Below are 26,262 nucleotides of genomic sequence, written 5' to 3'. Positions count from 1 at the left end.
GTGTACCCATAAGAAAGCCACACAAATTTGGGGACAGCATACAAACTCCATGCAGATGTGGTCCTTGGTTTAAATCAAACTTCGAACCCCAGCGATGCGAGGCACCAGTGCTAACCGCTGAGCCACCGTTCTGCCCATTATGAGTAATATTGGTATAACACCAAGTATTATGCTATTATAATATTAATATATGTTTCATCACTATCTGTTCATCAATTTAAGACAACAAGGTGAAATAGCACTGAGTTGAAATCTCTTAGGATTTTGTATGTCGTGGCCAAAAGGTCTGACTCTAAGGTCCGCAGTGGCTCACAACAAACAGAAGAAAAGCATCACTCCATCAAGGCAGACAGCAATAATTTATCCACCCTTTTATCACCGTATATGAAATGCTCAGTGGTCAACTTCAAGGCTTCAAAACTGCCGCATTAAGTAGCTGAAACAATGCCTTCTGTTGAACATGGGGAATAAATTATTTCTGCTAGATTGCCGTTTCTCTTCTGTTTGTACTATATCAATGTAAAAAAAAAAATAATGTATATCCCTAGCTTGACAGCTAAGGCTTTTTATCTGTAAATTGTGAACTGAAGGGCCACTTTTTAATTCCTGTGTGTTTGGTTGTATACAAAGTATGGCGTTTCCTAATGGATTATTTTTTTTCTTTAAACTTTTCTGTGGGCTCTATTGTTAATGCTCCTTGTTATATCTTATCAGAACAAGATGTCCAGTTGGCACACAGCTATTTTTTGTTTGGGATACTTTTTCCTACTGGTTCAAGGAAGAGCTGCAAAGGAAGACTTTGGAGTTAAGTCCTTCCCACCATACATAAGATTACGGCACAAGGTGAGACATATATTTCTTTATATGATCTGTTAAAGAACTGTCACCATTCCTAACATATTTGATTTAGTAAATACTTACATTTTCCATGAAATAAAAAAGTGGAACATTTTTATTTTGAACTCTGTGCCTTTCCTCTCTTAATTCTGAATAGTTTTGAATAAGTTGACAATTGGATGTAAACATTCTCCTTATCCAAGGGGTATATCCCTATATAGCTTGGCACAACTGTCATTGGTTAGGAAGTGTCCGACTGTGACATGCTTCTAACTGGTAACAACCTGTTTATTCATACTGAAGTAGCCTTCTCTAGATTCATACTCATAACGCATATATTAAACAATTGCAGCAAGTTAAGGTTTGACTTTCAATGGTTATTGCTGTGTTAAGTGTCAATTTAAAGTTTGCTGCAATTGCTTATTTAATGTGCTAAGTGTTATAACTGGCTACTTCTGTAAATGTATACACTCCTCAACACTGAGATCTGCAGATGATCAGATTTTCAAGAACCTAGCTCCAATCTGAGGCATGTGTGAAGGGCATCAAATTGAGATTGAAAGCAAAGTTTTCTAGCCGCATGAAACCTTCAGAATCGGATCATGTTGTGTGGGTGATTGTGCAATATCTCCTGTTCATTAGCGTGCCAGTTTGCCAGTTATTGCAAACTGAGCGGGACAGAACCCTTGAACTGAGAGACCTTGGTTTATCACTCCGACAGATCACTACGCGCGTAGGTTGAGATGTCAACCATGTTCAACGTTGCATGTCCTGGTGGTTGGGAGAGCAGCAACGAACTGGAATGACAGCAAGATGTGCAAAGAGATTAACCTCTACACAGACAGATCATCAGACTAGCAGAGTGGCCAGAAGTGATTCATTCTGTACTGCAAGTGAAATTAGACATCACATCCCAATCTTAGAGTGGCAAACAGTGTCTGCACAATCCATCAGAAGGCATTTGCATAACACTAGGCTACAAGCCAGACATTGACATACAGGTGTTCCACTGACCTGATGTCACCACTCTCAAAGGTTATCATGGCGCACAGCCAGACAGTAATGGAAACTGGAAGAGAGGTCTCTCCTCTTCAGCGATGAGTCCCGCTTTTGTCTCAGATACAATAATAGCTGGAGATTGCAAAATTTTCAAAGTGCTGATTTTTATAAGTGCATTGGAGATATTCAGGAGACTAACTTAGTCTAACTCAGAGCTTTTCCACTGTAGCAGAACTTCAGTGGTGTTTCTGGTGGATACTCAGACATTGTGTTTCAAAACAGCAGAACTTCAGTGGTGTTTCTGGTGGATACTCAGACACTGTATTTCAAAACAGCAGAACTTCATTGGTGTTTCTAGTGGATACTCAGACACTGTGTTTCAAAACAACCGAACTTCAGTGGTGTTTCTGGTGGATACTCAGACACTGTGTTTCAAAACAGGTAAGGAATTTGTTAGACAGGTTATCACTATTGTCTGATTGCAAATGAGTATAGGTGAGTAAGGTGTTAAATTGCTGTTGGAGGAGGAGCTTTTGTGGGAGTGTGTGTATATATAGCAACATAGTATTAGCTTGCCTAATTATAGCTTGATGAATTTTCAAAGTACTGATTTTTATAAGTGCATTGGAGATATTCAGGAGGTAATCTGGAGGTGGATACAATCTAAACAAGTAAGATTTGTTTGTTTAAAATCTTCCCCCTCTTTACAATGGCAGACCTGGTTCTGTGCAGGAATTGTTGTGCTTTTATTTCAGGTTCCACTCTTCGGAGGTTTGGATACTGTCTGATCTGTAGACAGCTCTCCATAATGCAGCAGGAAATTGCCTTTTGAAATATGAGATTTGTAAATTAACCGTTAAACAAACTCAGGCTGAGAACGTTGCAATGCAACTGCCACAGAGGCCCCCTAGAAATGGAAGATGGGTTACTGCAGGTTCTGGTAGACTGAGAGTTGTGGATAGAAGACATGTCCCACAGTCTGTGGCTCTCCATAATTCATTTGCGACACTTTCAGAGTGCAAGAGCAACATGGAGGATGGCTCAAGCACAGTGGGTGAGGAACAATCATCTCCCATGCCTAAGGTATGCAAGACTGCAGCCAAAGACAAAAAGGAGAAGGTGAGGACTGATAGTAAGCAGCTGTCGGTGGGCGATTCCATCATAAGAGGTGTGAAGTTTGAGGAGAATGGTGTTGTGAGATGTCTCCCTGGTGCTACCGCTAGCAGGGCTAGACGACGGATCCTTAATATTGTTAGGCAAGCAAAGCAGGAAAGGGAGATGATGTTATTCTCCATCTTGGGACAAATTATCTGGCTTGCAATTAGGTTTTAAAGGTGAAAGAAGCTTTTCACACACTTTGAAAGGATATACGGGAGGTTGCATCAACTGTCTCATTCTCTGCAGTTTTGCCTGTGCATAACCTTCAGCATGACAGGAAGATGTGCATTAAGGAATTCAATGTATGGCTTGGTGAATGGTGTCTGAACCAAGGGTTTGGCTTTGTGTCTCATGTTAGCTCTTGTTGGAATGGAAAAGAACTGTACAAGAAAGATGGTTTGCATCTTTCTCTCAAGGGAACGAATGTCCTCAGTGAACAGTTCCAAGTATTTGCTAAGGAGCATTTAAACTAGGAAAGGGGGGGCAAAAGAGTGATAATCCAGCAGTACAACTGCCCCCCGGAACAATGCCAGAAGATGCCAGTAGAACAAAGGTTAAGAAATGACAAGCTCAGATTCTTGTCTACAAATGCTCGCAGTTTAGGGAATAAGAATAAGAGACGTGGTTCAACGGGAGTAATGACTGGGATATAACAATACCAGGGTTCTCTCTATACAGGAAAGACAGAGAAGGCAAGAAGGGGGAGGGGTGGCCGTGTATGTGAAAGATAGCATAAAATCTAATTTGATGCAAGTTAGCAAGAACAATTTAGAGTTAGTTTGGGTTACCGTGCAGCTTGATAATCATAAGGTAACTCGTGTAGGTGTGATATATAGACCACATAGCCAAGTCAAAGAATTAGATGATCTACTAGTTGAGGAAATAGCTAAAATGACATTGAAGGGGGAAGTTATCATTATGGGAGACTTCAATCTCCCTGATGTAAACTGGAAAACAAAAATAGCTATTTCTGCCAGGAGTACAGATATTCTAAATTCCCTACTGGGATTATCTCTACAGCAAGTAGTTGAGGAGCCAACCTGGAAGGAGGCCATTTTAGATTTAGTATTCACAAATGGGAATTTGGTATCTGATATTACTGTAGGGGAAAGCTTGGGATCTAGTGTTTATCAGTCAGTGTGGATTTACTATAAGTACAGTGACTGAGTCACACCACACAAAAACAAAAGTTTTAGATTTTAGAAAAACTGACTTTTCTAAAATTAGATTAGTGGTATACGAGTCCCTATCAGATTGGAACAGTTTCATTGGAGTCCAGGAGAAATGGGACTACTTAAAAGTGGCAGTATTGAAGGCAACAGAAAATTGCATTAAGCTTGTCAGTAAAAGCAAAAAAAGGAAGAGACCACTGTGGTACTCAGCAGAAGTGGCCAAAACCATTAAAAACAAAAAGATAGCATTTAGGAATTATAAAAAATAAAAAAAAACGAGGATGACAGGCAAATTTATAAAATTAGGCAGAGAGAGGCCAAACAAGTTATAAGAGCTTCTAAAGCACAGGCAGAAGAGAAATTAGCTCAGTCAGGGAAAAAAGGTGATAAGGCATTCTTCAGATACATAAATGAAAAAAGGAAACTAAAACAAGGAATTACCAAATTAAAAACAAAAGAAGGAAGGTATATGGAAGAAGATAACGAACTAGCTGACTGCCTCAATGAATACTTCTGTTCAGTTTTTACAAAGGAAAATGAAGGAAAAGGACCTCAGTTAGGAAAGAAGACTAATGAATCTTTTGATGCATGTGTCTTTACAGAGGAAGAGGTTCTAAGTCAGCTGTCTAAAATTAATACAAATAAGTCACAGGGGCCTGATGGGATACACCCAAAGCTATTAAAAGAGCTCAGCGGTGAACTAACAAAACCATTAACTTATTTAACCAATCACTGGCAACAGGAGTCGTCCCAGAAGATTGGAAATTAGCAAATGTGCCCATTCACAAGAAAGGTAGTAGGGAGGAATCGGGCAACTATAGGCCAGTAAGCCTGACATCAATAGTGGGGAAATTAATGGAAACCATACTTAAGGAGAGGATTGTGGAACATCTAAAATCCCATGGATTGAAAGAGGAAAAACAGCATGGGTTTACTTCAGGGAGATCATGTCAAACTAATCTTATTGATTTTTTTGATAGGGTGACTAAAATAATAGATGGAGGAGATGCAGTAGACATCGTTTATCTAGACTTTAGTAAGGCTTTTTAACCTGTCCCACATATAAGGCTTATTTATAAATTGCAGTCTTTGGGCTTGGACTCCCATATTGTTGAATGAATTAGGCAGTGGCTGAGGGACAGACAACAGAGGGTTGTAGTCAATGGAGTATATTCAGACCATAGTCTTGTTACCAGTGGGGTACCTCAGGGATCTGTTCTGGGACCCATATTGTTTAATATCTTTATGAGCGAAATTGCAGAAGGCCTCGATGGTAAGGTGTGTCTTTTTGCTGATGACACAAAGATTTGTAACAGGGTTGATGTTCATGGAGGGATACACCAGGATTTAGGAAAACTAGAGGAATGGTCAAAAATCTGGCAACTAAAATTTATTGTTGATAAGTGCAAGATAATGCACCTGGGGCGTAAAAACCCAAGAGCAGAATATAAAATCAGTGATACAGACAGTATCTGAGGAAAGTGATTTAGGGGTCATTATTTCAGAAGACTTAAAGGTAGGCAGACAATGTCATAGAGCAGCAGGAAATGCTAGCAGAATGCTTGGGTGTATGGGGAAAGGCATTACCAGTAGAAAGAGGGAGGTGCTCATGCCGCTCTACAGAGCACTAGTGAGACCTCATTTGGAGTATTGTGCTCAGTACTGGAGACCATATCTCCAGAAGGATATTGATATTTTAAAGAGAGTTCAGAGAAGAGCTACTAAACTAGTACATGGATTGCAGGATAAAACTTACCAGGAAAGATTAAAGGACCTTAACATGTATAGCTTGGAAGAAAGACGAGACAGAGGGGATATGATAGAAACTTTTAAATGCATAAAGGGAATCAACAAGGTAAAAGAGGAGAGAATATTTAAAAGAAGAAAAAACTGCTACAAGAGGACATTGTTTTAAATTAGAGGGGCAAAGGTTTAAAAGTAATATCAGGAAGTATTACTTTACTGAGAGAGTAGTGGATGCATGGAATAGCCTTCCTGCAGAAGTGGTAGCTGCAAATACAGTGAAGGAGTTTAAGCATGCATGGGATAGGCATAAGGCCATCCTTCATATAAGATAGGGCCAGGGGCTATTCATAGTATTCGGTATATTGGGCATACTAGATGGGCCAAATGGTTCTTATCTTATATGTTTCTATGATTGGTCTGGAGACCACATGGGTAATGCCCTGAAGAGGCCTTTACAAGGGAACGTCACGCCGGTCCAACTCCCAAGATTATGGTGTGCGGTGGCCTAATTTATGGTACTCAGACACCTCTAGTCTTCTTTTCAGGGACACTAAATGCTCAGTGTTACATTGATTTGGTCATGGATCCAGTGGTAAGGCCATTTATCTAAAGAATAATAATAATAGAACAATGCCAGGCTCATGCTACTGTGCAAAACCTATGTAGTCTAAATGTGCTACCATGGCCTGCAGTGTCTCCAAACTTGTCTCCCTTTGAGCACATCTGGGATGTCATTGGTCAGCAATTACAAAGGAAGCTGCCAGCAGCGGATCTTGATGATTTGTGTGCCCAAGTGCATTCAGCAAAGCAGAACATTCTTTAGATAACCATTAATCACCTCATTGCACCTTTAAACATTTCAAGGTGCGAAAATGCATGTATTTGTGTGCGTGGCACTCATACTTGATATTGAATAAATTGAGATGTTTTGAATATTTTGTTTCCTTTTTTATAATTTGCATATCATTAACATGTCTATTGAACCTGTGATTTCCATATTTCTACGATTTTCTTTCTTGATTTTGCAATTTCAATGTTGAGCAGTGTAGGAGGGATAACAAAGGAATGGCATATCAAAAAATGTATTCCAGAATTGTTATTTCATGAAAAGATGTTATTTACTAAAATATATATATATATATATATATATATATATATATATCAGGAGTAGTGACATGTTCTCTTTAAATGTTACATAAAAAATAAAACAACTAGAAGCCTAGACACTATGGTGTACTACTAAATTACTGTAGCATTGTAGCTACTAAAGTGGCATGTTTTTGTTACAAAATATGTTATTTGGGGAAACCATAGAGTGGATTTAGCAGAGACAGAGTTTTCTCTGAATTTGATGGGTTTTTGGAGTGGGGAGAGAAGGGTCAGATCCCACTTCATCCAGGTAGTCCATGCCTTGAGCTTTCTATTAAGCCTTAATAAGAGCCAGCTCCTTAAATAAACTGTGATCTGTTAACATCATACTTCAAGGCAGGTGATGTCAGCCTGTGGGAGTTTATAGTCTGGTATATACAGAGGTGTGTTTTGAAGTAGCAGGCAGTAGACTATACACATGGACAGTTAGGCAGCTGTGGTCAGATACTTTAGGATTAATTTTGTATTGATCAGACTGAATTTATATTTCTGCATGAAAAGAGAATGAGTGGGTTCACTTGTAATGTTTCCACTGGATTTTCTATCCCTGAAAATCTGCACTGGCTCAGGCTAAAAATCGATGCTGCAGAAACCACCCAGAAAGGTCTGGTTTTCGCCTGTGGCATTGCTGTCGGGATCGCAGCAGGTCTCTCTCTGCTTTTAACATTTGCTTTTTAAAGGTTGAAAGCCATGGGTAAATTCTGAAATATAAATTGAGACGCTGTGGATTGAAAATTTACAGAGAAAGTCAAGTTTATACTAGGTAGGTTTTCTTCACAATGTGTGGATGAGATGTCTTAAATAGAGATGGCCTTGCAGTTCGCCCGACGGTCGTTTCGCGGCAAATTTTGCGTGTTCGCGATTCGCCGAACATGCGAACATATGGAGCTATTCGCGCCTGCCATATTCTTTTACATTGTGAAGAACTTTGACCCATGACACATCCATCAGGTGGTACAGGACAGCCAATTGAGACATTTCAGCACATGGACATACCCCCTATCTTATAAACAGACCTGATCTGGACGCCCTTTTTCATTCAGTGTTTTGCCAGTGTAGGGAGAGGTTGCTGTGTGGAGCAGGGACAGGCTGTTAGGGACACCAAACGCTAGCTAATAGGGCCACAAAAGTCATTTTAAGGACTAGTATAGGTGTGCTATTGATAGGTGTGATACACAGAGGGGTGCGATATACTTATAATATACTTTTATAATGAGTCAAAAACACATAGATCTATATAGTGATCACCTGGAAGTCAGGGACCTAGGGGCTAGGGGCTTACTAGGGCCATTTTTATATAGGGTAAGGTTTCGGATAGGGTCGCTCTTATCAGGGCGGGTGTTCTGTGGTTAGGCTATCAGGGCCTGAATAGCACCCCCCTGTAGGGCAATATCAGGGACAGTTCTTTGCCCACCCTGTCCTTCAATACCATATGCCCAGGGATAGATGTATTTTGCTTTCCCTCTGGGATTCATGGATGTGCACTGGAACCCCCCGGATTGTGGTAGGACATATGGTTTCTGATTTGGTGCCGCCGAGCACCTGATTTAGTGCCGCCGAGCACTTTTTATTGCCTACCACATCTATGCTTTTTGCTTAAAGGGGTTCTGCACTTTGTTTTAACTGATGATCTATCCTCTGGATAGATCATCAGCATCTGATCGGCGGGGGTCGGACACCTGGGACCCCCGCCGATCAGCCGTTTGAAAAGGCAGCGGCGCTCCAGCAGCACTGCGGCCTTCTCGCTGTTTACCGCTGGCCTAGTGATGTCATGACTAGTATCAACTAGCGTGGGTGGGGCTAAGCTCTGTTTACTTGAATGGAGCTTAGCCCCTCCCACTCTAGTTGATACTAGTCGTGACGTCACTGGGCCGGCGGTAAACAGTGAGAAGGCCGCGCCGCTGCCTTCTCAAACAGCTGATCGGCGGGGGTCCAGGGTGTCCGACCCCCGCCGATCAGATGCTGATGATCTATCCAGAGGATAGATCACCAGTTAAAACAAAGTACAGAACCCCTTTAACTTTAATAATTTAATTTATTTTCATTTTGAGGGATATCTTTTCCATTCACACGTCCGCAAAATGGGTCCGCATCCGTTCTGCAATTTTGCGGAATGGGTGCAGACCCATTCATTTTCAATGGGGCCGGAATATGTGCTGTCCGCATTTCCGGATCCGCACTTTCGCATCTGTGCTTCCGTTTCTGCAAAAAAATAGAACATGTCCTATTCTTGTCCGCAATTGCAGACAAGATTAGGCATTTTCTATTATAGTGCAGGCGATGTGCGGTCCACAAATTGCGGAATGCACATTGCCGGTGTCCGTGTTTTACGGATCCGCAAAACACTTACGGACGTGTGAATGGACCCTCATAGTAAAATTATTAAAGGTTACGTTTTATCTTTATGTATAATTCTAATGGATTGCCTTCCTTGTACAATGTTATAATATACTTTCTATATTAGAAAGTATATTATAGTGCATTTGTATTGTGCGGCAGTTGTGTGCGGTTCTGCTGCGATACTGCAGGTATATAGAGGGACAAGCGTTATTGGAACAAATAATTTCTACTGGTGTGATATACCAGTCGTCCCCCAAGAAAACTGATTGAAGCGGGGTGTTATATACCAATATACTTTCTTTATAGTGCATTTGGGTACTGTATAATGCATTTGCGCATGCGCGTACGCAAAAATTATATTGCCGATATTTCGCATTGAAAAAAATAATGAATGGAGATCGCAAATTCGAATAATACATCTGGTATGTCACTGTCCATGTTGTGGGACTATTTGTGCACTTCTAGTAATTATTTATTGGCTGCAAATATGAGCTGAAGGTGTTTCAGGTTCGCCTGCCATTAGAATGAATGAGACCCGCCGCGAACTTGCGGTTCGCGAACACTTGATCGCGTTCGCGAACCGTCCCGGGAGATGTTCATCCATCACTAGTCTTAAAAACCTCATGTACTTTGCTGGTACTGTGCAATGCTGAAGATTTGCCTCGGGCAAGTCTAAGGAGGCAAATCTGCAGTGCTTATGCCACATGTGCACTCACCCTAAAACTGACTGAGGACAAGAAATACATATTCAATGTGTTGGTGTAAACATTTTGCTGTGAAAGTCTGTCCAAATCAGAGGATGGAGAATCCATTGGCTAAATGCCCTCGAAAATGTTACAATAGCTAAAACTATTGTAGAAATCCTCTTGGACAGAATACAGATCTGTGCTTCTGATGTACAGTATTCAGCTCACAGTGGAGCTAACTGGTACATTTACAGTAAACTTCCAGCAGTGTAAAGTATTAGATCTAGAAAAGTTGTCCTCCAGGTTATTCACTAATATATAAACTACACCACTGATATCAATATGGATATTTCATAGATTTTAATTAAATGGAGAACTGCGCACAATCCAAAGTCTGCTACTTCTTCTGCTTTCTGCAAGTTCATCTCTCCCCTTTTCACCTATTCACCATATGCTTCCACACTAACATTATAATCTTACACCAAGATTGGAAAAACACTAAAGCAAGAGATACTATAGTTACAGAAAACTACAGGCATGAGGGGAGACATGGAATCTCTATCCACCCCCTCCTACTGTGGATATGTCATGGCGCTAAAGAAGAATATATAAGTATTATATAAGTTTTATAATAAAGCCTTATCCTCTAGGTTTCTTTAGTCAATGCGGGCTTCTAGAAAATCTATATTAAACTTAAACACGGAATTGTGCAAAGAAACAATGCTACTTCATTTTCAGATTTTTTCAATGCAAGGGTCAGCAACCTCTGGCACACCAGCTGTTGTAAAACTACAGCTCCCAGCACCTGTTTTTGACCTGTTTTTCACCATGTACACAAATAAAGCTGGTGTGTTACATCCTGTATATCGCACTTCCTGCTGCCACACCCAACCAAACCCATGATGCAATTCTCCTATTTCTACCACAGCTCTAGCTCCACCCCTAACAATGCCCAGATTGTCTATAGGTTTTGTTACACAGTTAGTTACATAAACAGTCCCCTATCACAGCCCCTAACAATGTCCGGCTATTTTATAGCCCCTCCCACACCGCTAGTTATGTACACACACCCCTATCATTGCCCCTAACGACACCAAGCTGGTTTATAGCTCCTCCCACCCAGCCAGTTACATACACACTCCTGTATCACCACCCACTAAGGGCTCAATCACACAACAGTGCCGTGTTGTGCGGTCCACAAATTATGGATCAACAAAACACGGATGCCACCCATGTGCGTTCTGCAATTTGCGGAACAGAATGGGTGGCTCATTATAGAAATACCTATTCTTGTCCGCAAAATGGACAAGAATAGGACATGTTCTATCTTTTTTACTGGGCCACGGAATATAGCCCCTGCACCCAGTTAGTTATGTAGACAATGCCTTATCACTGCCCCTAACAACACCCAGCTAGTTTATAGCCCTTGTACCTAGTTAGTTATGTAGACAATGCCTTATCACTGCCCCTAACAACACCCAGCTAGTTTATAGCCCCTGCACCCAGTTAGGTATGTAGACAATGCCTTATCACTGCCCCTAACCACACCCAGCTAGTTTATAGCCCCTGCACCTAGTTAGTTATGTAGACAATGCCTTATCACTGCTCCTAACAACACCCAGCTAGTTTATAGCCCCTGCACCTAGTTAGTTATGTAGACAATGCCTTATCACTGCCCCTAACAACACCCAACTAGTTTATAGCCCCTGCACCCAGTTATAAAGACAATGCCTTATCACTGCCCCTAACAACACCCAGCTAGTTTATAGCCCCTGCATCCAGCTAGTTATATAGACAATGCCTTATCACTGCCCCTAACAACACCCAACTAGTTTATAGCCCCTGCACCTAGTTAGTTATGTAGACAATGCCTTATCACTGCCCCTAACAACACCCAGCTAGTTTATAGCCCCTGCACCTAGTTAGTTATGTAGACAATGCCTTATCACTGCCCCTAACAACACCCAGCTAGTTTATATTCCCTGCACCCAGTTAGTTATGTAGACAATGCCTTATCACTGCCCCTAACAACACCCAACTAGTTTATAGCCCCTGCACCCAGTTATAAAGACAATGCCTTATCACTGCCCCTAACAACACCCAGCTAGTTTATAGCCCCTGCACCTAGTTAGTTATATAGACAATGCCTTATCACTGCCCCTAACAACACCCAGCTAGTTTATAGCCCCTGCACCTAGTTAGTTATATAGACATTCCCCTATCACTGCCCCTGTTGCTGCTTTGACATGTCCATCACAGGAAATAAGAAAGAGTGGCATGGACATGTGACCACAGAAGGGAAGATAGGAGCAACAAAGGTAAAAGAAATACATTACCAAATTACTGCTACCTTCCTAAATGATTATTTTAAAAGATGTTAAAGGGTTTCTATCACTTTGTTTCACCTATTTAGCTTTCAGACACTAGCGATCCGCTAGTGTCTGCTTTATCTAACCATCCTAATATAAGAGCTTATTGTCCTGCCGTTTAGCTAAAAAAATAACTTATATAGATATGCAAATGAGCCTCTAGGTGCTATGGGGGCGTGATTAGCACCTAGAGGCTCCGTCTACCTTAACAAACTGCCGCCGCCCAGCGCGTCCCTCCAGCCCGCCCATCTCCAGCTGAAGCGATCCTCTCCGTGCGCGTCTCTGTTCTGCGCATGCGCAGTGAATGTCTGATCGCTTCCCTGCTCAGACATCTCCACTGCGCCTGTTCCTCGGAGCACTATGACGTCATCGGCGCAGGCGCAGTGGAGATGTCTGAGCAGGGAAGCGATCAGACATTCACTGCGCATGCGCCGAATACGAGGAGCATCGCATTCCGGAGGAGATGGGCGGGCTGGAGGGACGCGCTGGGCGGCGGCAGTTTGTTAAGGTAGACGGAGCCTCTAGGTGCTAATCACGCCCCCATAGCACCTAGAGGCTCATTTGCATATCTATATAAGTTATTTTTTTAGCTAAACGGCAGGACAATAAGCTCTTATATTAGGATGGTTAGATAAAGCAGACACTAGCGGATCGCTAGTGTCTGAAAGCTAAATAGGTGAAACGAAGTGATAGAAACCCTTTAATGCAAACCAAAAAACCCCATTTAAGATTTCTTGCTTTCAAAAATCTTCCGTGTTCTTTACATGGCTGTGACAATACAGCTGGCGAGAAGAGGCCAATGAAAGCCTGAGGGGAACATGAGATGTCATGGTTATGTATTCTTCTTTTTTACCTTTAATGCCATTTTAAAGTGGTCAGCCATTCACTACAGAGCATTGTAAGAGATAACTCAGCCTAATGACTACTATTTTCAAAATCATAATGAACTATAGCCTTTCAGGAAAGATTATAAACTATAAAACCTTAGTATGTGATATACCGTATAACCGTAAGGAATTGCCACAATAAACTGCCATTTTTGTATAACACAGAAGAAAACATTTAGCCAAGGAATATATAGGTCACGGTAATATAAAGTGCTTAATTCCATTTATCTCTATTCCATCCAATGCTCAAAGAATAGCTCTGAAAGAAAGAACATTGGAATCTGTGTTTTTTTTAAGCCAGGCTGAGTAGCGTGCTGTGCCATAAAATAGTTGCTTGATTACTCAGCATGAATTTAGCTTTTTTTCTGGTGTGTTGTTTGAGATCTTTGAGATTTAATATATAATAGTGGTCTCTCAGATACCAGCATATACCAGCATATCTGTCAGGAGCTCAGCATACCATATGGCATTCAGTAGAAAATATCACAACACGTTCTGACATAATGCATCAAAGTTAGCAAAAGCCTCTACAGTTCTGCTGCGACAAAAAAGTCATGAAAACAAGCCAGAAAACATGGAGTACACAACATATTTATATGACACGTCTAGAAATGCTGTTACTAATATTCATCATGTTGGCCATACTGAGAGGCTAAGGCTACATGCACACGACAGTGAAAATAAACCTCCATTTAATCCGGATAAACTGTCCATTTTTAACAGACTTTTTTTTCACTGATGCCTCTCTGAGAAACAGATGTTAAAAATGGAACCATTCAATTGTATGGGGGCAGTCGGTCAGTGAAAAAGGGACAAGATAGAACATGTTCTTTTTTTTTTTGGCCGTCAAATAAACTGCCATGTGAATAACCCCATAGATTACCATCTGTCTGTTTTTAGCCTAAGGATACAACTACACGGTGCAGTCATGGTTGGGACGCCTCCGTGCTGCGGTCGAATGCCTCTGCAGTCATTCGGCCACAACTGCATCTAATGAAATGAATGAGACCGCACTGTTCAGTGGTTCTGTATTGTTAATGGCCACACAGCGCCTTTAATACAGAACAGTCATTAACCATACAGACCCACCAAACAGTGCGTTCTCATTAGTTTAATTGGAGGCAGCTGTGGCCCATACGACCGCAGAACACTCGACCTCCTCACAGCCTCGTCGAAACCGCAACACTACAGCACCGTGTGTTCATAGTCTTAGAAACAGAATTGAGTCCCCATATTCATGAGCTCACGGCTGTCCCCGTCTACCTGCCCATGATAGTTTTTTTTCCATATAAATTAGCAGCAGGTGGACAAGGAAATCCAGGAGCTCATGAATATGAGGACTTATTTGGCCTGCTCTGGAGCTGTTCAATATAGGTATTTGGCTAAACGGCTCGGTCAATTAAAGAAAGCGAGCCAGCATTTTGCTAAGGAAATCTGTCACTAGTTTATTCTGCAGCGCTTTGCAGATATTAGCATCACGCTGTCCCCAATGGGGCTCACAATCTAAGTTCCCTATCAGTATGTCTTTGGAGTGTGGGAGGAAACCGGAGTACCTGCAGGAAACCCACGGAGAACATACAAACTCCATGCAGGTGTTGTCCTTGGTTCGAATTGAACCTAGGACCCCAGAACTGAAAGGAACCAGTGCTAACCGTCGGGCCAACCATCTCAATGTTTATGATGTATTGCTAGGATATGTCACAAATGTGTAGGTCCTTCCTCTGGGATCCACTGCTCATGTCTCCAGAATATGGCCCCTGAATAGCACATATAATAGTAACACTTGTTTTATTATAAGAAGACTAACCATATGCTCCATCTGATATAAAACTGAGATGGTTTATGTCAACTGGAGGCATTAGTCTTTTTTTGTACAGATAAATAATACTTAGGGATTTTATTCTTGTTGCTATCAGTGTATACATGACTGTTTATTTATAGAGAGGAACGGGAGTCAAGTTCTACCAAGGGTAAAGTTTGCACTGGAGATAAGTGTAAAGTTACATATTTTATATAATAAAGCAGCAATTGCCTCCCACAGGGAATGAATCACATTATACTTCCACCAAATTGGTAGAGGCTTTACTCTGAGCTGCACCTAGGCTATGTGACCGATGATGGTGACATCACATGGCCAACGTGACATCACATGGCTAAGCTACATGAAGGTCACGGCTCTACTACAAGCACCGGTGCCTTCTCAAACAGCTGATGGAGGGGGGTGTCGGGGCCCTACAATTCAGATACTGATCAGTTAAAAAAAACTCAGAAAACTCCTTTAATTATAACCATCAATGTGATTAGATAAGCATCTAGCCCTTTTTAAAAGCTGGCATAGTATCTGCCATTACTACCTCTTGGGGTAGGGTATTTGTTTGTTTGACCTCTCTAACTTTAAAGAATCCTTTCCTGTCTAAATCACCCTCCCTATGCATGTAATGAATCTCCCTGGTCCTTTATAGTATATTTGAAAAAACCCTGTGCCTGTTCTTTGTATTGACCACACGTGTATTTATACATGAACTGTATATGAGAACACCTAAGACATCTTTTTGTCATGCTGACCAAGCCTGATTTTCTTAAACCTCTCGATGTAAGAGAGACCTTTCATGCTATCTAGTCACCCCCCTCTGAACCATTTCTATTTCTTCTGTTTCTTTTTTTACTATGTGAAACACAAATTTGATATCACATATTTAAAGGGAATCTGTCACCCGGTTTGACCATATTAAGCTGTCACCATTGCCATGTTTAATAAATTACCTTATCTCCTGCAGTGGATTTCTTTCTTCTCTTCATGCTTTCATTTTGCTAAAAAAGCAATTTTTGCATTATGCAAATGAACCCTGAAGGTGCCCAGAGGGGAGTTATTCTTCACCCTCTGAGCCCAGTAATGCCCCCCTGCAGTCCCTAGACCGCCTTAATTTAGAGCCCAAGCACGCCTCCTGGTTATGCAGTATCGTCCCACAGCCTAGTTTAACGGCGCTGCCCCCTCCGCTACGTCAACTAATTCATTCAATCCATGCACCTGGAATCTTCATTTCGTCCGCTGGAAATCTTGCGCAGGCGTAGTACCGCCTACTGCCTGCGCCTGTGCGATCCAATAGCTCCTGAGGGTGCATACCCAGTGACATTTTTGAGGCTGTTGCCCTCAGGAGCGGTTGGATTGCACAGGCACAGGCAGTAGATGGTACTACGCCTGCGCGAGATTTCCAGAAGACGAAATGAAGATTCCAGGTGCATGGATTGAATGAATTAGTTGACGTAGCGGAGGGGGCGGCGCTGTTAAACTAGGGTGACAGATTCTCTTTAAGATGTGGCCTTACAAGGGATTTATAAAGGGGTAATATTAAATTGGAATCACAATTTTCTCTTTTTTCAAGGCCCTAAAAACTTGTTTGCTGCTGTAGCTGCTGCTTGACATTGAGTTACTGCAACTTAAAGGGGTTGTGTCACTTCAGAAAGTGGCATTTATCATGTAGAGAAAGTTAATACCAGGCACTTACTAATGTATTGTTATTATCCATATTCCTTCCTTTGCTGACTGGATTCATTTTTTCATCACATTATACACTGCTTGTTTCCACTGTTACGACCACCCTGCAATCCATCAATGATGGTTGTGCTTGCACACTATAGAAAAAAGTGCCGGCATCTCTGGTAGCTGAGACCGTGGGAGCTCACATTAGTTGGTACTTTTTCCTATAGTGTGCAAGCACGACCACCGCTGATGGATTGCAGGGTGGATGTAACCATGGAAACGAGCAGTGTATAATGTGATAAAAAAGGAAGCAATATGGACAATCACAATACATTGGTAAGTATCTTGTATTAACTTCCTATACATGATAAATGCCACTTGCATGTGAAGTGAGACTACCCCTTTAACTTACTTGAAACCAGAATACCCAAGTCCTTCTGTTGTTCTCTTGTCCCTGATGTACTGTAACATTTACAATGACTCTTTGTTTTTTTTTGCCCAATTCCAATTCTTTACCCTTACACATATATTGTTCCCTAATTCCTGCATATGTAACTTCACTACAACGATGCTTTATGGAATAGCATCAAATGGAAGTCCTGTCCAGTGGCTATCACTCCTACATGTACATACTGGTGAACTTTCCCTCTCCAGTGTGACATCACATTTCAGGTATGGAGAACTGTAGAGACCACAATTCCACTTCCTAGGTATTTTGGGATAATCGTATTCCTTCCTCATGGAAGCCAGGGTAGTGTTATACTCGGGGTCGTGCATATATGTGGAGTTTATAATGGTCAGTATCAAAGGAGTTGACTTGGATATTGCTTCTTGGTGAAAGCGGAGCACAGCAGTAACACAAGTGCACCAATGTGAATATTATTATAAAATACTAGTACCAATATCATAAAGAGACAATTTATCCATCAGTATGTTAGAAAATCCAATATAAGTGTGTTTCAGGTAGGAAAATTAGATTGTAAGTTGCACTGGGACAGGCACTGTTGTAAGTTCTGAAGACCTCTGTACAGTGGTGTTGGCTGTTGGTCATTCAAAGGATTGTCCCACAATAACAAATTATCTACAGTATAGATGATATGTGTTTGTGGGGAGTATCACCATGGGGACCCACATTGATCACAAAAATGGTCAAGCAGATGCATTGCTGCTTTGTTCATTCTCTGTGATACTCGGCTATCTCCTGCAGTCCCATAAAGAATCAATGGAGCAGCAGCATGCTCCACTGTTTCTCCATTTCAATGGAGAACTCGGGACCACCATTTTTGCAGGGTTTTCGCCACGCGCGCTGGGATTGTATAGGTCCACTGTGGTTTAGAAGAGAAACTGAGTACTGTGTTAGTTCATGCTATGAGAAAGAACAAATATGTTTCAATGGAACGCATAAGTGCCATGTCGACTACTTGATTTTATGGATCTGTTTCTATTTTATTTGGCAACTTAGATATTATTTAAGGTTTCTGACAGATCTTCTAAAGGACTTCTTTCAGCAGATCTGTACCTATGAAACTGGCTGACCTGTTACATGTGCACTTGGCAGCTGAAGGCATCTGTGTTGGTCCCATGTTCATATGTGCTGGTATTGCCGAGAAACATGAAGTTTTAATATAGGCAAATGAGCCTTAGGAGTAACTGGGGCGTTGCCATTACGTTTAGAGGCTCAGCTCTCTCTGCAACTGCCGCACCCTCAGCACGTTAATTGATAGGACCAGGAAATGAAAACGTCATCACCCCTGGCCCTGTCAATAAAAGTGGAGAGGGTGCAACAGTCGCAGAGAGAGCAGAGCCTCTAGGTGCAACGGCAACACCCCTGATGCTCCTAAAGTCTCTTCTGCATATATTATAACATCATTTTTCTGAGCAATGCGACCACATATGAACATGGGACCAACACAGATGCCATCAGCTGCTAAGAGCACATGTAACAGGTCAGCCATGAAACTGGTACAAATCTGCTGACAGATGCCCTTTAATGCTATGGCTGCTGGGCCGTACTGTACTTGTGGTGCATAAATTATTAGAAAAAATATATTTGTCTTTATTTAGTGGCTCGTTATTTGAGAGGAGACAAAAGCCATGTTTTCCTCTCAGGTTTTCAGAATTACTATTCTTTTATGATGACTACTTATTACTACTAATACTAACACTAGATTTCTTTATGGAAGCCTAATGTTAAGCAAGCAGAGCTCCGAATCTAAATGATAAAGAATATCAGTTTTTCTGAAAATGTGAAAAACACGTGAAATCATCTTTGCAAAGAAAACAGAGGCCGGGGAAACAGTTATGTTAATGTGTGATGAATAAGTATGCTACTGCATGCCTAAAGCTGTAACATGGCAATAATCCTCAAATCTAATATATTCAGAGCAAATATTTTCACTTGTATTGTTCCTTAAATACAGCACATTTTATGGATTTTATGGCACTCGGTAGCCATAATTTGAATTACAGCTGATCTAAGACATTTTCACTGTAACCAAATATGATCCAGATATTACGGAAGTAAATGGCATAAAGAACAGCACTTATTTTTCTCAGTGATTTCAAGGTACAGTTAACAATTGCTCTAAGCAGTAGAAGCTGATGAAAGGGATATTCTAAACTCTGGTGATATCTGTATCTAAAGTTATTGACCGTAATCATAATTCTAAATTATGAGTGGGATAAAATAGAGTTGACTTCAGAACAATCTCAACTGGAAAAAAAAAATGCTCATGACATTAAGACCATATTCAACTTTTTGCAAGCTAGAAAATAGTGACATAGTAACATACAGATGTAGCTGAGCTAAAATTGAGTCTGATAACACATGTCACAGTGTTATCTTGTGACAAAAGCCATTGAAATGCATGGAAAGGGTTAATTAACCTTTTTTGTGCCATTTTTTACTTAACGCGTTAACTATTAAGTTTAGCTCGGCTGCATCTGTACACTCTTCAGCATTTCAATTGCTGCACCACAAAGGAAAAGTCTCAGAATTATGGAAACCACAGGATCAGTAGATAGGTTAATGATATACAAATGATAAAAAAATGGTTACAAAATATTCAAAACATCTCAATTTATTCAGTAATGAGTATGAGAGTCATGCACAGAAATACATGCACTAACATGCCTTAGAATGCTATCAATGAGGTTATTAATGGTTGTCTGAGGACTGGGACATGCAAATCATCATCAACCAATAATTTCTCGGATATGCTCAATGGGAGACAAATATGGAGGCGCTGCAGGCCATGGTTGCATGTTTAAGCCACGTAGACTGCTCACAGTAGCACAAACAACTTGGGACCTGGTGTTGTTTTGTTGAGAAATGGCTCCTGGGGCACCTTAGAGAAATAACTGTACCACTGGTTCTACGACCAAATCAATGTAACGCCAAACTGTTAGGCCCCTTTCACACGAGCGTGACAGATTAGGTCCGGATGTGTTCAGGGTGCGTTCAGTGAAACTCACATGATTTTGCAAGCAAGTTCAGTCAGTTTTGTCTGCGATTGCGTTCAGTTGTTCAGTTTTTTCCGTGCGGGTGCAATGCGTTTTGATGCGTTTTTCACGCGCGTGATAAAAAACTGAAGGTTTACAAACAACATCTCTTAGCAACCATCAGTGAAAAACGCATCGCACCCGCACTTGCTTGCGGATGCAATGCGTTTTTCACGCAGCCCCATTCACTTCTATGGGGCCAGGGCTGCGTGAAAAACGCAGAATATAGAACATGCTGCGATTTTCACGCAACGCAGAACTGATGCATGAAAAACAACGCTCATGTACACAGACCCATTGAAATGAATGGGTCAGGATTCAGTGCGGGTGCTATGCGTTCACGTCACGCATTGCACCCGCGCGGAAAACTCGCTCGTGTGAAAGGGACCTTAGTGTGCCTGAAATGAAGACTAGGGGGGTCTAGCTACCATACATTATACCACCCCACACCATAATCCTGGGAGTAGGGCCAGTGTGACATTCCCTTGCAAAGCGCTCTGTATGGTATTGCCCACATGGTCTCCAGACCAATGTCTGACCATCATTGCATCCAAGAAAAAAGCTGGGCTCATTGATGAAGGGGATAGACCTCAATTCTAGCCTTCATTGCCACCATGCTAGCCATACTTTTCCCCCAAGGAGCATAGTCTTGCCTATGGTAAGCTGTAATGGCTGCATAGCACTGGCTTATTTTTCGTCCGATAATCTCAAACGAGGGTTCGCATGAACACTCGTTAATGATCATCTTGCAGTGCAATACTGCCACTGATTGCCTGGTGAGCAAGCTCATTCTTCGGGAAATTCCCGAAAATGTGTCCCTCCTGACAATCGCTTGCTACATCGGCCTGCTCAAGTAGGGATTTATCAACACTATCCGATACATGCAAGTGTCTCAAATGAGCTACTCTGATCTTTTTAGAAGATGTGTGAATAAAGACTAAGAAGTTTTAACTGGAGACTTTTCCCTTTAAATATCAGCTATAATACTCCTAATGCTTATTAGGCACCGTCCATAAGAAGAAATAGTAGCCCCCGAATCCTGACATAGGCCTCTTGCGCAGTTAAGACAGGTGTTAAGAGGTCATTAAATACATGAGCTAATCTGAGATATGAGTGCACTAAATAAGAACAAATAAAAGGAATAATAAGATCTATATACTCGAGTCAGCACGTTGATGTTTTCCAGATATCAATTAGAGAATACTTTTTCTTACACTGAAAAGCATAGTGATTTACCAAAATGAATTAAGCAAAAAAGTAATGGAGATATTTAAAGAAGAAAATGTATAGCCGATAAATACAACCATTCCAAACAGAGGTGGAATTTATTTTTAAACGGTTTTCTGGCAGCAGAACTTTTTTTAGAAAAAATCCAGAAACGGCTAAAAAAATAAAAAAAATAAGTATTATTCTCAGAATCCACACTGCTGCCATTGCTACGTTGCTCTAATACCTAATGCTCTCTACTCGCTGGTACCATCTTGACACATGAAAAATGTGTAGAATTGCCTGCTCATCCAGTCACTATAAATGCAAGACTATAAATATGGCAGGCAGCACCTAGAGGGTGCTCTGTACATGGACATGATTCTATATACCCAGAGAAGACGCGTGCAATGAAGTGTAGACAATACCAATTATTGCCTTTACAATTGATCCAAACGCTTTCTTATATATAAGCAGATTACACAGTTAAAAATGTTTAAAAAGTACAAAAGTATCACTGACCCCTGAGGAAGCTGCTGGTTTACTGGCGATATTGGTTGGGGCTATGTCTCAAAACCCCTCTATTACACCTTCCTCTGATAGATTATATTTTCAATTTGTGCCTGAATTCTTTTGCCTGGGTTTGAGCATGCACATAGCTTTTGTATTGTGCTATTAAATGCTTATGATGATGTTCACTTCATGTTTTTAATTATTTGTCAATTTGGGACTTTGCAGTTGTATTGGATTGACAATGTAATATACTGTATGTGGGAGGGGAGTTTATAGGTATTGGTGGTACTTTTGTAATTTAGCTAAGTGATACTTTCTAGGTAGTGGTGAGCAAATCGAATTTCAGGATAATTTAGATTTACCGCAAAGCCGAATATTTTCATGCTTCATGGTAGCGAATAATAATAATAATACTTTCCTGATCCATTTGCTCACGACGGGCCGACCGCCACCATCTTGCTTGAAGATCTCGGCCGAAATCCCATAACGTATGACATCACTACACCTCCCGGCGTGATGACGTTATCTCGGGCAGCGTGAGATTTTGCGCCGATGGTGGCAGCCGGCCCGTCGCAAGCAAATGGATCTGGTAAATATTATTATTATTTTTTGATTTTACACTCTGTTATTAATATCAGATGCCGCAATCCTGTATGAAGGTGGCATCTGAGAGGTACAATGACGAGGAGCAGCGCAATCACCGCTCTCTATCATTGCACCCACTAGTGATGAGCAACAGGGGCAATATTCAAATTTGCTATATTTTGTGAATATTTGGGCGAATATTCACAATATATTCGCGAATTCGAGATTTTTTTTTATTGCGAAAATCGGCAATGTAATATGCTCGTATTGCACGCACAATACAGGCGTGGATCACTGTTGCTACATTCTTCAAGCTGCTAGACGTTTCCTGAGACTGGAGAAAATGATTGGCACGACAGAACATTACAATAGCTTTATATGCAGATAGAGTGCTCCACTATATTCCCGATTGCGCAAATCGGCAATTAATGATGCGCATATTTTGGCGCAATACGTGCAACTTCACATTTTAGTAGGTCTGACTACATATTACTGATTGGCGCACTAAGTATTGTTGTGAACTTTTGACATCACAGCACTTAGGTTGCTATATAGTAAGGGGTAGGCAACTTTCCTATTGGTTGCTAGGGATGTTACCAAGCTCAGACAAAGACATTGCAGCCTTCTCATTGGCCCACCAGAAAGAAGGGAGGTTACTGATGAAAAAAAAATCTAGAATATTCGCAAATACGAATATATAGCACTATATTCTAAATCTTTGCGAATGCTCAAAGTAGCGATATTCGCGATTAAAATTAGCGATTTGAATATTCGCGCCCAACACTAGCACCCACTACTTACAAAGAAATGCGCTTTGTGACGAACTAATTTGTCACAAAGCGGATTTTTTTATTTTTTTTCGGAGAAGCAGCCAAATCGAATTTGACCAAACCTTGTAGGCATTTCCTCTATGTTGAGGAAGTGGAAAGCAGCTGGCACCTGGTAAGCACTGGAAAGACAGACATTGTAGAATGAATTAATGCACATTTTTTTTTAACCCTTTATGGTCCTTTGAAAAACTGCATAAATTCAACTACCCTCTCCTCTTAAATATTTTGTACAAAATAATCTCTCAGCTAATGTGATGTCTAAGTGTTAAGGAGCTTACTAACACATTGAATCTCTCTGTAGATGAACATATAAAGTCTTAAAAGCAATACTTTTATTTATTTTTTATCTTCTGCCATTAGCAAGGAATTTATTAATGTATTTTGTGCTGCTTTTAATTCTCAGAGTAATCTGAGATGTTATGCATGATATATAAATACTTAAAAATAACATGTCTGCTGTAAAGTCACCGTTAATAAAAACAAAATTGCTTTGCTGTTTGCATTCGGTTACAGTATGTTAGCATACTACTCAGTATCACTTATTTCCTGAAATTTGCCTAATGGTACACCTTCACTTATGACAATTATGCTGTTAGATATAATTGGATTACCAGGGTCATGGTTGTTTTTAGAAAAAGGAAAAAGCTGAGTCTCAAATGCAGAAATATTGTATCTCCCAGGGGCTTTGCTAGGGTCTTAAAGAGGACCTGTCACCACTTCTGACATGCCCGTTTTAATAATTTCATGCATTCCCATGCAATCTATTCTTATGACTCTATATTGCGCCATTACTTTATTTTTTCTACTAGAAGTTATGAATGAATTGCTAGCAGCCTGCAGTAAGGGTACAGAGGGTTGGTGTCACAAGGAGGGGGGGGGTGTCACAGCCCTTTCTGACAATGGCAACACTGATTGGATAGAGTGATTTTGTGCAGATATAACCCCCCAACTGGTTACCACCCCTCTGTACCCTTACTGCAGACTGCTAGCAATTCATTCATAACTTCTAGAAGAAATAATAAAGTAATGGCATAAGAATAGGTCCTCCAGAATTGTTATTACATGGGGAATGCATGAAATTATTAAAACAGGCATGTCAGAAGTGGTGACAGGTCCTCTTTAAAATATTTAATGATTTAGTATTATGCTACTACAATAACACCCCACACACACACACACACACACACACACATAGTGTCACACAGACAGGGCCCCTGAAAGAAGTGCAGAATAGATAGTGCCCCCAAAAATAGTGGGGTGCAAACAGTGTCCCAGATGGTAATAATGTACAACACACTAAATGTTCTCACTTTGTGCCCAACAAAGTAACTGTGTCACCCTCCCCGGAGTGCAGCCCCAGAACAGGGATTGCAGATATTCACCTCTCCCTAAAATGTAAAGCAGGAAAGAAGGCTTAAGGGAATGCTCATCTCACTTTTTATCTGTGACCCTTGTGTGTCCATTTTAATAAAGTGGGTCAAAACTCTCATATCAGACCTCACAGAAAAAGTCATGACTCATAGCTTAGTGTCATTGTTACTTTTGACATTCAAATCATGCTTTTCAAATATAGTTTATAAAATGAAAGACAAAGTCTACTTACATCTGATGCATGGGAAATGGTATCTGGTTGATGCTATATAAGAAAAAAGCTAAAAGATTCTGTTTTTATGTGAACTGTTGCTTGTAACCTTTAGATTCCTGTAAATTACAAAGAAGATATCCAGCTCAGTTCAGGTGAAATTATAGTTGACTTTTATTCCAGCGTTAAAAATCCGTAATGCATGTATACATCTACGCGTTTCAGAGCTCTTAAATATATGGGTCCTTCCTCATGACAAACATGAATATGAAATGGAAGCACCTCCACATACATCCTAAACTAACCCCCTGGGAGGAGGAGATATCAGGAGGCGGTTCCATACAAATTAAATGGGTTAAAAAACCTACAAGCCAAAACATGAAAAAACTGTGGAAAGAGGTTGAGATATAAATTCAAACACTAAACCAATAGTGATGAATGCGATTCAGTGTTAATAAATAAGTGTGAGTGGGTGGATTCCCTTTTACAACCCCTGGTGCCTTTAATACCTGGCTTTCTAAAAGATACAAGATCAGTGTTGCAGGCTTTTTCTGATTTTGAATGGAGGGAGGGACATTCATGGATAACAGCTGACATTACGTCCCTTTATACCAATATCCCCCATAATTTGGCAATCACCTCACTGGTTTTTTGACCACTACAGTGATTACACTGTGACACTCAGGGAATATGCTGTTCTGGTGTTGGACTTCCTCCTCAGGCACAATTATTTTTTATTTGATGATATATTTTATTTGCAAGTGTCAGGGGTGTCGATGGGGGCTAAGTTCTCTCCCTCCATTGCAAATATATTCATGGCATGGTGGGAGGGTCACTTTATCCTCATCGACACCTCCCCTTTTTTGGACCGTCTACTCTGGTATGGACGTTACATCGATGACCTGCTGATGGTATGGTCTGGTGATGTGGCGTCCATACCAGAGCTCATTAGACATTTCAACTCTAGTGTTGACTGTATACAATTTGTTTTTCAAACTAATGACACTGAGATTCAATTTCTGGATTTGTGCCTGAGGGGGAACATTTCCACCCACAGAGTCAGCACGTCTAACTATCGGAAACAGCTTGCTGGAAACACCACATTACTAGCCCATTCGTGTCATCCCTCCCACACTATCTGCAATATCCCCAAAGGGGAATTGATCCGTGCTCGCCGCAACTGCTCTGACCAAGAGGTTTTTGAAAGAGAAGCTTCTAATA

At 40.9% G+C, this 26,262-nt stretch overlaps 1 protein-coding gene across 1 annotated transcript in view; it reads left to right on the top strand.

Moving 5' to 3' along the window:
• The first annotated feature begins 720 nt into the window (after nucleotides 1-720).
• The window catches only part of FSTL5 (follistatin like 5), a 966,340-nt gene continuing 940,798 nt past the window's right edge, over nucleotides 721-26,262 (top strand). The window contains 1 exon segment of the mRNA XM_040418623.1: nucleotides 721-843. Within this exon segment, the coding sequence (XP_040274557.1) occupies nucleotides 721-843 (123 nt within the window).

Source organism: Bufo bufo, chromosome 2 (genome assembly GCF_905171765.1).
Source record: "Bufo bufo chromosome 2, aBufBuf1.1, whole genome shotgun sequence".
NCBI lineage: Eukaryota > Metazoa > Chordata > Amphibia > Anura > Bufonidae > Bufo > Bufo bufo.
Note: the sequence above shows the minus strand (reverse complement) of the source record. Positions and strands in the feature narration are given on the sequence as shown.